Raw genomic sequence first — 13367 nt, 5'->3', positions numbered from 1 at the left:
TGAGTGCTTGACTAACTTGAAATTTAATGGAGAAACTCCGAAAACAAGAGAACCAGAGAAAGGCTAGGTAACATCTCCATGTATGCCAGACATATGCAGAGATGATCCAAGAAGGGTCAGTAAAGACTTGAAACTGGATAAATATGAAAACTTTGATGTGCTTTCCAGTTCATAAAAAGATCCATTTGTTCATGAAAGGTAGAAATCAAAAAGGCTCAAGGCATTTGATCATAATCGCTGCTCAAATCATTTGACTGATCATAAGCTGTGCAGTTATAGGTGTGACTCTAATAGCCACACTAAAGACAAAAACAAGAAATAAAAAGAAACAAAACAAGATCAAGCAGAGACATCAGTGACTGGAATCCAAGGGAAGATAGAATCCTCAGAATAAACTCAGACAGTTTATTGAGACAACAAAAACAAGAAGATGCCTGAGGCATATGGGGAAGCCTGAGGATAATATATTGCAACACAATATAAAAAGTCTAGTTTTTAGCCAAAAAAGTATGAGACATGCAGAGAAACAGAATGTGTGATTCAGCTCAGGAAAAAACAACAACAATCAATCAATCAATCACTAGAAACTAATTCTAATGGGGTCCAGTTGTTGGGTTTAGCAGATAAAGACATCAGAGCAACTATAACACATATCCTCAAACAATGAAAGAAAACTCTGTTCCATAAACCAAAGAAAAGTATGATGACAGTGATTCAACAACTAAATAACTGAACTATGAAATATAAACTAAAAAGAGACTTAAATAGAAATTCTGGAGTTGAAGATATGGGAACTGAAATGAAAATTTCACAGGTGAATTCTGCAATTTGACTCTACATATATATTGGAGATGGTAGACAGATCAGTGACCTGAAAGATAAATCAGTGAAAACTAACCAGTCTAAAGACTAGAGAGTAAAACAGGAGAAAAACAAGAGTCTGAGAGACCTACAGAATGCAATTAAGCCTATCTATTTGTGATAGAAGTCCGGATTCATGTTGATGTGTGGCAAAACCAATACAATATTGTAAAGTAAAAATAATAATAATAATAATAATAATAATAAATAAAAAGAAAGTCAAAAAAAGAAGTCTCAGAAAGAAGGGACAATGGAGGAGAAAACGTGAAGAAATTATGGCTGAAAAGTCCTCTGTATGAAGAAAAATATTAATTTACATATCCTAGATCAACAGATCAGAATAAACTGGAAAATTCTGAAACAGATGGGAATACCAGACCACCTGACCTGATTCTTGAGAAACCTATATGCAGCTCAGGAAGCAACAGTTAGAACTGGACATGGAACAACAGACTGGTTCCAAATAGGAAAAGGAGTGCCTCAAGGCTGTATATTGTCACCCTGCTTATTTAACTTCTATGCAGAGTACATCATGAGAGACGCTGGGCTGGAGGAAGCACAAGCTGTAATCAAGATTGCCGGGAGAAATATCAATAACTGCAGATATGCAGATGATACCACCCTATGGCAGAAAGTGAAGAGGAACTAAAGAGCCTCTTGATGAAAGTGAAAGAGGAGAGTGAAAAAGTTGGCTTAAAGCTCAACATTCAGAAAAAGTAAGATCATGGCATCCAGTGCCATCACTTCATGGCAAATAGATGGGGAAACAGTGGAAACAGTGGCTGACTTTATTTTTGGGGGGCTCCAAAATCACTGCAGATGGTGACTTCAGCTATGAAATTAAAAGACGCTTACTCCTTGGAAGGAAAGTTATGACCAACCTAGACAGCATATTAAAAAGCAGAGACATTACTAAGGTCTGTCTTGTCAAGGCTATGGTTTTTCCAGTAATCATGTATGGATGTGAGAGTTGGACTATAAAGAAAGTTGAGCGCAGAATTGATGCTTTTGAACTGTAGTATAGGAGAAGACTCTTGACAGTCCCTTGTACAGCAAGGAGATCCAACCAGTCTCTCCTAAAGGAGATCAGACCTGGGTGTTCACTGGAAGGACTGATGTTGAAGCTGAAACTCCAATACTTTGGCCACTTGTTGCGAAGAGCTGATTCATTTCAAAAGACCCTGATGCTGGAAAAGATTGAGGGCAGGAGGAGGAGGGGACGATAGAGGATGAGATGGTTGGATGGCAATCACCGAATCAATGGACTTGAGTTTGGGTAAACTCTGGGAGTTGGTGATGGACAGGGGAGGCCTGGCGTGCTGCAGTTCACGGGGTTGCAAAGAGATGGACACGACTGAGCGACTGAACTGAACTGAACTGAACTGAGATCAACAGAGTCATAGTAAGAATAAAGACAAAGATATCTAAACCTAGACACATCTCAGTGAAACTTTCAAAAGTCAAAGAGAAAAAGTAACTCTTGAAAACAGCAAAACAATTAAATAAATAAAAGATCATTTGTGCTGGGTAACAACAAAACAATGGCTAACATCTCATTAGAAAATAGAAATAATGAAGGTCAGCAGAAAGTGGAATGATACATATAAAATGCTAAAGTAAAAACTATTGACCAAGAATTCTGTATACAATGAAACTATTTGTCAAACATGAAGAAAAAATACATACATTTCTGCCAAAGATGAGAAGAATTTGTTGCTAACAGATTTGCCTTAGATGAGACAATAAAGGAAATCTTTCAGGTTGAAAGAAAAATGACACTGAAAGTAACTCAACTCCACAAGACGGAATGAAGAACATTTTCAAATATGTGGGTAAATATAAGTGAACATATAAATATATAATCATATCTTAATTTCTTAAAAATTAATCTATATAATGGTAATGATAAAACTGTACTGTTTGGTTCATAACATATAAAGATGTGACTCATATATAACAATAATAGTAAAAAAGGAGGGGAGGAAATGGAACTATTAGAATGTGAAGATTTAAATACATATATTGTCTTCCCTACTTACATCAATAGAAAAATCAATAGAGGAACTAAAATTGTTCATTAAATATATTTTTAAAGCAGTAAATAACATAAGAACAAAAAGGAAATGAGACGTAGAGAAAAATGAATGCAAAATGGCAGATATAAATTCAACCACATCAGTAATTACATTAAATATTAATGGATTGAACACCTTTTAAAAACTTGTAAAGTGTCCACCCAAATTCGTGTGTACCTAGACTTCAGAATGTGATCTTACTTGGAGGTAGGGATTTTGCAGATGTAATGAAAATAATATGAGGTCATACTAGATTAGCATGGGTCCTAATCCAATGACTGGTTTCCCCAGAAAAAAAGAGGGAAAATTGGAGACACAGACACACTGGAAAGAATGCCATGTGAAGACAGAGGCTAGAAGACAAGTTTCTGTTAGATTAAGCCACTGAGTTTGTGGTATTTTGTTATGGCAGCCCTCGGAAATTAATATACACTCCAATTAAAGGACAAAGATTGTCTAACTGAGAGGAAAATACAAGATTTAAGTATGCTGCTGCTGCTGCTAAGTCACTTCAGTCGTGTCCAACTCTCTGCAACCCCACAGACGGCAGCCCACCAGGCTCCCCTGTCCCTGGGATTCTCCAGGCAAGAATACTGGAGTGGGTTGCCATTTCCTTCTCCAGTACATGAAAGTGAAAAGTGAAAGTGAAGTCGCTCAGTCGTGTCTGACTCTTAGCAACCCCATGGACTGCAGTCTGCCAGGCTCCTCCGTCCATGGGATTTACCAGGCAAGAGTACTGGAGTGGGGTGCCATTGCCTTCTCTGAGTATATGTGGTATATAAAGAGTTTGAAAAAAAGTCCATGTCAATAGTCATACAATAGAGTGCCTAGATTCATGAGAGGCAAAATAGACTTTTAGACAAGAAATATTACTAGGGAAAAAGAGTGACATGTCATTATGAAAAACAATTACTACATCAGGAAGAACTTTTAAAAATTGCACATCTTAAAACAGGACCTCAAAATACATGAAGCAAAACTGACAATACTGAAAAAGAAACAGGCAATTCAACAATTAGAGTTGAAGATTTCAGTGCCCCACTCAATAATTAGTAGAACAACTAGGCAGAAAATCAGTAAGGATATAGAAGACCTGAAGAAATGTATCAGCCAATTTGACATTATTTAAATTTATAAAACAATCAAGCAACATGTTCTTTTCAAGCACATATGGAATATTCTCCAGTATAGGCTGTATATTAGGCAACAAGATAAGTCTCAATATCTTAAAAGAGTTAATTTTGTATATTCTCAGACTACAGCAGAATTAAGATAAAAAAATGCAAGAAGAAATTCAGGCAATCCCCATATGGAAATCAAATAGCTTTGCTTCTAAACAATTCAGAGGTCAAAGAAGAACTCACAGGAGAAATTGGAAAATAATTTGAATTGCATTAAACAAAAAAAGATAACATATCAAAGCTTATGAGATGCAGATAAACCAGTGCTTAGAGGGAAATTTATAACTTTGAATACCATACCAGAAAAGGGGAAAGAGTTCAAATCAATAAGCTTCTATATTAAGAAACTAGAAAACAGAAGTGCAAATTAAATCCAAAGCAAACAGAAGGAAGGAAAAATTAAATATCAGAACAGAAACCAATTAAATAGAAAACAGAATAATAATATAAAAAAGTCAGTGAAGCCAAAAATTAGTTATTTTAAAAGACTGAGGAAACTGAGAAGTCTAAAGAAAAATAGAGAAGACGCAAATGAGCAACTCAGAACGAAAAGGGCAGGACCATAATAAGTGACTCTACAGGAATTGACACAAGCATAAAGGAATAACAGAATGTTCAGCTTCATACGAAAAATAAACTTAGATAAAATGGAAGAAATCCTAAAATGTAAAATATAATAAAACTTGACCCAAGAGGAAACAATAACAGAGTAGCCTTATTAGAAATAATGATATTGAATTGGTAATAAATATCTTCCCACAAAGAAAAACATAGGCTTAGACAGCTTAAGTGAATTCTATAAAATATTTAAAGAAAAATAACACCAGTCTTATACAGAGCCTTTCAGAAAATAAAGAAGGAACGATTCTTGAGATATTCATTGAGGGAGTATTACCCTGATAGCAAAGCCAGGAAAAATGCCATTTGAAAATATTACTAAAAGACAGTGTGTTTTATGAATATAGATGTAAAATGATTAACAAAGTGTTAGCAAACCAATTCAACAGCATACAGAAAAGATTATACACCATAACCAAGGGATATTTATCCTAGGAAGCTAAGGTTGATTTACCATCTGAAAATTAGTTAATGCAATACACTATATTAATAGAATAAAGAACAGCAACCACATAACGATCATAAGAAAAACAGAAACATATTTGACAAAATTAAATGTCCATAGAGAGAAAGAAAGAGAGAGAACGGAAGAAATAAAGAACTCTCAGTAACCTAGATAGGGATTTCCTCTAACTGATTAAGGGCATCTAATAAAAATATCTGTGCAAAACCTACAGCTAGCAACATCCTTAAGTGAAAGACAGAATGCTTATCCTTTGAGGTTTAAAAGTTCACTCATATTTATTCATTTATTTATTTATTTTGACCATGCCTCATGGCATGTGGAATCTTAGTTCCCCAACCAGGGATCAAACCTGCACCCCCTGCAGTGGAAGCAGGGAGTCTTAAGAACTGGACCACCAGGGAAGTCCCCACTCATACTTGTGTTCAACACTGCATGAGAAATTTCAGCTGGAGCAATAAGGCAAGAAAAAGAAATAAAAGGCATATAGATTAGCAAGAATCAAAACTATCTTTGCTTTCAAGTGATATTCTCCTATATGTTAAAAGCTCTAAGGAGCCTACAAGACTAATAAGCATGATCGATGGGTACAAGATTACTACACAGAAGTCGACTATATTTCTATGTAGTGGTAATAAAAACATGACAATGATATTAAGAAATTAAGAAAATATTTCTATCCAAAAAAATACTTAGGAATAAATTTGAGAAAAGTGGTGTAAGACCTATATGTTGAAAATTATGAAACATTGTAAGAGAAATCAAGGAAAATCTGAATAAGTGATGACATAGTTAGCATTCGTGGGGTGGAAGACTTAATATTGTAAAGATGCCTCTTCTTAATAAACTGATAGAAATCACGGTGTTAGTTGCTCTGTCACATCCAAATCGGTGACACCTTAGACTGTAGCTTATCAGTCTCCTCTCTTCATGGAATTCTCCAGGCAAGAATACTGGAGTAGGTAGCCATTCTGTTCTCCAGGGGATCTTCCCAATCCAGGGATTGAACCTGGGTCTCTTGTATTGCAGGCAGATTCTTTACTGTTGGAGCTACCGGGGAAGCCTGAGGCTTAGATTTAATACAATCCTTATTAAAACTCCAGCAGTATTTTTCTTTTTTTTAGAATTTGACAAGCTAATAATAAAACTTATATGAAATTGCAAAGCATCTAGAAAAATCAGAACAATTTTTTGAAAGAATAATGCTAGAGAACTTAAGAATATCTAGTTTCAAAACTGATCATAAAATGTCAATAATCACACTAATGTGGTACTGGCATAAGGACAGACACACAGAGCAGATAGATACACAATAGAAAGTTCTGGAAAACTCCTTACATATGTGGTCAATTGATTTTTGACAAGGAGTGCCAAGTCATTTTATTAGGGAAGGGATACTGTTTTCAACAAATGGTGCTGAGACAGTTGGCCCCAGCTGGGACAAAAATTAGAGCTGGAACAATGCCAAAACACAAAATGAAATAACATAAAATATGAACTTAGACTCTTACCTCAAGATACACAAAAATTAAGTCAAAATATTAGAGAAAAATAGTTCTAATTTTTGGTGAGGAAAATATTTCTTAGAATCTATGATTCCCAAAGCCCTACACAGAAGAAAAAAATGATAAATAGGATTTTATCAAAATTTAAAAAAAATCCGTTCATCAAATGACAGCATTAAAAAATAAAAAGTTATACACTGGGGAAAATATTTACATTTATGTATCTAATAACAGACTTGTAACCAGAATATATAGACAACTCAGTAAAAATTTAATCCAGTGAAACATGGGCAAAAATTTGAACAGATACTTCACCAAGGAAGATATATAAAAAGCTAACTCCACTTCATTAATCATTAAGAAAATGCAAATTAAAAACACAATCCAGTAATACTATGAGCCCACTAGAGTGGTTATAATCATAAACACTGAAAAAAATGTGTTGGTGACGATGTTGAGAAAATGGAACTCTCACACCTTGCTGGTGGGGGTGTCTTTACATAGGTATAGCCACTTTTGGGGGCATCCCTGCTGGCTCAGTGGAAAAGAATCCATCTGCCAATGCAGGAGATGTGAGTCCAATCTCTGGGATTGGGACGATCCCCTGGAGAAGGAAATGGCAACCCATTCCAGTTTTCTTGCCTGGGAAATCCCATGGACAGAGGAGCCTGGTAGGCTAGTTCCAGGATATCGCAAAGAGTTGGACACGACTTAGCAACTAAACAACAACAACAGCAATAACAAATAGTCATTTTGCAAAACAGTTGGGCAGTTTCTTAAAAAGTTAAACATGTACTTAGCATAAAATTGAGTCATTCTACTCCTACGTATATATACAAGAGAAATGAAAACAGATGCATACAAAGGCTTGTAACTGAATGTTCCTAGCAATATCATTTTCAATAGCAAGAAAACTGACTACAGAATGGATAAATAAAACATGGTATATGCATAGGATACTAGTCAGCTATTAAAACAGAGCTTGACAACCCATACAATGAACAATGGGAATGAATCACTGAAATATTACGCTATGTGAAAGAGCCAGACACAAAGACCATACACTTTATGATCCCATTTACATAAAATTTCTAGAAAAGGAATTTCCATAGCGATATAAAGCATATCAGTGTTTGCCTAGAGCTGACAGTGGGAGTGAGAATTGACCGCAAACAGACACAAGGAATATGGATTCTGGTGATAGTTACACAAATCCATAAATTTCAAAATATTACTGAACCATAGAATTACAATAGATGCATTTGTGTTGTATAAAATGAAGTTGTTACCAAAAACTTGCAATATCTCATGAGTCCATGCAAATTCATAAGAATCAGAAAGATGAACTTTGTGTAGGTATATGGAAGGAAACTGATTTAGGTTAAAAAAAAAAAAAAACTGGATTTGAGGTATTACCCAGGATGCAGGAAAGAGAAGTAGACATCATTATGATATAGACATCATTGCAGGTTTTCTCCTAAACCTGTCAGCTCAAATTACAGAATAAAATAAAAAAGAAAAGAAAATGTTGTAATAATAAGTGATGCTAAGTAGGTTATAATGAAGTAACCCTCTTTTCTACATTACATGGAAACATCCTTTACATATACACTAAATTTATGCTTTATGATTGTCTTTTTGAGGTCAAAAGGGAAAGCTATGCTGCAGTGAGAGAGTTTAAGTCTTTCCTTTGAAAACATGGCAATCTGCAGTGTTTATTCTTACAGTATGGAACCTGAGATGAAGTCAAACTTGGGAGGTGGGCCTTAGGTGGGAATAAAAACTCTCAGTTCTTTCTGGGCCTTGATTTTGGAGGCTTTGGGTTGTGATGGAGATATGCAGGAGTGCAGTGGAAACCACAGACGGTCTCTGACACAATGCAATTACATTACAAATAAAATGATTTCATTTGAGATCATGAACCCCAAAAAGAAATTGAAAAACAATAACCTGAGCAGTGTTGATTCCGTTATATTCTCAGGACTGGTGTAAGTTTAGAATGAATAAAATGATTTATAAAACACTCAGATGAATGTGCAGGTGGGGGAAGAAAATGCTGAATTGAAATTACCTGGGTGAGGACAGGATTGCGTATCCTTTGGTTCATCACTTGCTCCCTATTAGCTCCCCAATCTCCAGTAGCACACTTCTGGCCCACACTACATAATCAGTCAAGAGTTGGTGAATGAATGATCTCTCATGACTTTCAGAGTGTTTTTTTACTTGCCTTGGGCGATTGACATTTTAGTCATTAACATATTTAATATTCAACATCTATTGGCAAACTGGTCTATAAAATGCCTCTTGCTGTCACTTGTGGATGGGCCTAAAACACTGAGCATTAAGATAGCCATAAAACCATCTTTAGATGTGAGAAAGATCAGATGAGTCCCTCAAAACGTATTCCTCCCTGAACTTCTCCCTCTTCTACCTCATATCCCTTGGATCTCACTAGATATTTGGCATTTATGTGTTTATTTCTATGTAGGTATAGCTCTGTGTGTGTGTGTGTGTGTGTGTGTGTGTGTGTGTGTGTGTGCGTGCACGTGCTCAGTCGTGTCTGACCCTTTGCAACCTCATGGACTGTAGCCCGCCAGGTTCCTCTGTCCATGGGGTTTTCCAGGCAAGAATACTGGAGTGGGTTGCCCCTTCCTCCTGCAGGGAATTTTCCCAACCCAGAGACTGAACCTGTGTCTCTTGCATCTCCTGAATTGGCAGGTGGATTCTTTACCACTGTGCCACCTGGGAAGCCCCATAGGTATAGTCAATTGTGTGGTGCCTGTAGTTATTTCTTGTTTTTATATGCTTGGTCATGATTTTTAAATGTTTTTCTTGTAACCTCACTGTATTATAAATATTCTAATATGTCTGAAAATGTTACACAATGTAAAGCACTGGCCACATGTAAGGTATTAAAGCCACAAAGCTAAAATCAACATTTTCAGGACTTCTTTGGTGGTCCATTGGCTATGACGCCTCGCTCACAATGCAAGGGGCCTGGTTCAATCACTAGTCTGGGAACTAGATCCCATAGGCTGCAACTAGGAGTTTGCATGCTGCAACTAACACCCTGCACAGCAAATTAAGTAAATATTCTTTAAAAAATAAAATTGGCATTTTGAGGACAATGGATCAACTTAGACTAGATTCTTTTTAAAATTCTATATCTACTTAAGATATGAGAAAACAGTATAAATGGAACAGGAAATGATCATATAAAGGTAAGCTCTGATAATGATACACTTTGTACTATAATTGGGATATTAAGTTTACTCAGTAGGTTAGTGTATTTTGCTCAGCTTTATGTTTCGTTATTTGAGAAACATAGCATAAAGTAAACGGTAGCATTAAAAGCCAGCCTCATTGCAATTTATTTTTATAGCATAGTGCATAACAACCTGAGCTGAAAGTACATTCAGGCACTGAGACTTAAATCCCTAAAGGTAAGAAAGTGTTCCATAAACAGATGTGATCACGGATTCTGGGTTTATTTGCTTGTGGCAAAAATAAAAGTACCAACTCAATAAGTTTTAATTTATAGGCATCTACACCAGATAGCCTTTGGGCACTTTGAACAAAACTGATTAAAAATAAAATTTAGGAAAATAAAACCTAATCTGTGCCATTCTCCATTCACACCAGGGAATATAAATTCCTCAGTCAGCTAGGGGAGAGAGTCCTCCATGCCTCCTTGAGGTACTTTCCTGGAATAGTAGCTCTGCTCTGCAAGAGACACTTAAGATTGCCTACATTCCTGGACACTTGAGAATGTGAAAGGAGAGCCAGGGATGGTTTTCAAGTAACCATGGCTTCACCTAACCTGTGGTCATGCAAATAGGCAGAGCTTCTCTGTTCTTACCCATGGAAAATATTATCGGCCTTTTTTCTGTAGCAGCAACGTCCTTTACGTATTCAGTCAGACACAACTGAGTGACTAACACACACACACACAACTTTATTTACATATTCATATACAACTTCTGCATATGTACATAGCACATATATGTGATACATACAATTGTATATATATATATATATATGTATATGCATGCGTGCATGCTGGATCCCTTCAGTCATGTGCAACTCTTTACAACCCGATGGACTATATAGCCTGCCACGCTCCTCTGCCCATGGGATTCTCCAGGCAAGGAAGACTGGAGTGGATTGCTGTGTCCATAGCCAGGGGATCTTCCCCAGCAAAGGACTGAACGGGCATCTGTTATGCCTCCTGCATTGGTACGCAGGTTCTTTACCACTAGAGCCATATAGGAAACCCAGATACGTGTATACATGTATATATGTGTGTGTATGTGTGTGTGTGCACATTGGGGTACTGGTTAATATATACCTGAACAGCAACAAATTCTATGATTCTACCACTGGATATATGATATACTGAAAAAGCTTTATTAATGCAAAATATAAATAATAGAACGAAAAAGCAGGTGTGTGGGCCTGACCTTGAAAAGAAGGTCTTTTCATTGCAGGGCCTACTTACCTCACATTTTCTTCTTCCAGGGTCTCACTTGTGAATTCCAATATGTCAGCAGCTGTCCCCACAAACATAAGGAGAAGTTGAGAGAGTTGATCCCGAGTGATCCCACTTCCAATGGGGAGAAGCCATCTTCCAATTATTAGCATTAGAAGGAATGTCTGATGGAGTCCCAAAGTCCAGACTTTCTCACATACTGTAGATAAGTTATTTACAAAAACTTTGGCCTGTTTAACAGAAATGTTATGCAGACAGGAGTTATGAACTAGAACTTTAGAAAGGCCTTTTTCACCATGGTTTTCAATGAAGAGTCAGCTTTTGTGGAAGAGCATTTCCAGAAAATAATTCTTCATTTACTAAAGAAAGTAAAACTCTTTAGCTGAACAGTCTTTTAAAAAAGAAAAAAATGCTAATGTCTCTTTAAAATGGGGCAGCCTTATAACTGAAAGTAATTTAAATGTTTTACTTACTAGTGAGGTTGTACTTATATTTTAAATGCTAATTTTGTAACTTTTCACAGACAATTTCTCATATTATTTCATCAGTCTCTGTAATAAGTATAACATATCACAACATTTTTTAAATTCCATATTAAAATTTTAAAATTCCTATATTTTTATAGATTTCAAATTTGAATTTACTAATCCAGTAATATTTTCAGCATGGTACAGACCTTCTCCTTTGATTTTTATTGCTTTAAAACACTATCAAAGGAGAAAATATATAATGTTTATTACCTAAAAGAAACAGAAGAATTATAAGGTTATTTTTATTCTGAACATTTATTATTAAATATAAGCAAGCAACCAAATTTCTTCTGCCCTTATTCTTGGACTCTGGAGAAAATTTCCATCCCATTCATGTATTCCAAATACTATCTCTTGCCCACTTAACATCTAGTGTTCAATATCTTATTGGCCTTATAGGTTATGATCTTCTAAGGACTACAGGGGTGTAGCTCTCCAGTGGATGGACAGTGATTCCAACTGACTTATACAAGTGACTTAACTATATTTCTACAAATTTATTTACCCCTCTTGATCACTTGCTGAGGTCAAATGTAAAGGTGACGCGAGAGAAAAATACGTCTGTATGCTAACCTGATTGAAGCCATGCAAGAAGATCAATAATCTTTCATTTGCACATTTCATTATATGTCTTCTACGACTCTTCCCATTGCTGATGTTTAGTCCCTAAGTCACGTCTGACGCCCTTGCGACTCTATGGACTGTAGTCCTCCAGCCTCCTTGGTCCATGGGATTGTCCAGGCAAGAATACTGGAGTGGGTTACCATTTTTTCCTCCAGGGCATCTTCCCCACCCAGAGATCAAACCCATGGCTCCTGTGTTGGCAGGAGGACTCTTTACCACTGCGCCACCAGGGAAACACTCATGAGTCTTTCCAAACATCTTATTTGATTCTTATAGGATGCGTGTTGTAGTAGTTGCTGTTTAGTTGCTAAATCATGTCTGACTCTTTCACAACCCCATGGAATGTAGACCAGAAGGTTCCTCTGTCCATGGAATTTCCTAAGAAAGAATACTGGAGTGGTTTGCCATTTCCTTCTCCAGGGGATCTTCCTGACACAGGGATTGAACCTGTGTCTCCTGCTTGGCACTCCTCTTTACCACTGAGCCACCTAGGATATAGGAATGTATGCTAGCAGGGTAAATATTAATGTTTTCAATTACCAGATGATGAACTGAGAGACGGTGAGATTGATTTGTTCAAAGTGACATGAGTAAGCTGTGATTGAAGGTTATATTAGAACCCAAAACTAGTTCTGTTAAGCTCAATAGAATCAATAGCCTATCTTACTATTGAAAACATGGTTCAGTGAAAGGGGCCTTGGTCTTGAGTCTCTCATAGGCCATAGTTAGTTTGCCAAATATCAAACATGGGGAGAACCAAGAAGAGATTCTATTTTGGCTGAAAACCTTCCCTATTGTCAATATAAGCACCTAAAAATATAAAGGGCAGAGGAGATCAAGAGGGCAGAGGAGTAAGTGGACAGTACATCTCTCTCCATGGCTATATCAGGAATACACTTTCAGACACAGAAGTGCACGCAGAGCACCAGCTGAGAGCGGACAGGAGGACCTGACAAGAGGAAAAGAATATACAGACCCATGCAAAACTCAGTAGGATGAAGGAACTAGGGGAAGAAACAGG

General features: G+C 36.6%; 1 protein-coding gene across 1 annotated transcript in view; it reads right to left on the bottom strand.

Moving 5' to 3' along the window:
• The window catches only part of TMEM26 (transmembrane protein 26), a 64268-nt gene that overhangs the window by 11010 nt on the left and 39891 nt on the right, over positions 1 to 13367 (bottom strand). Inside the window, exon 4 of the mRNA XM_068982958.1 lies at positions 11202 to 11422. Coding sequence (XP_068839059.1) covers positions 11202 to 11422 — 221 coding nt within the window. The remainder of the gene's footprint in view (positions 1 to 11201; positions 11423 to 13367) is intronic.

The sequence above is a fragment of the Capricornis sumatraensis genome, chromosome 10 (assembly GCF_032405125.1).
Source record: "Capricornis sumatraensis isolate serow.1 chromosome 10, serow.2, whole genome shotgun sequence".
NCBI classification, from domain to species: domain Eukaryota; kingdom Metazoa; phylum Chordata; class Mammalia; order Artiodactyla; family Bovidae; genus Capricornis; species Capricornis sumatraensis.
Note: the sequence above shows the minus strand (reverse complement) of the source record. Positions and strands in the feature narration are given on the sequence as shown.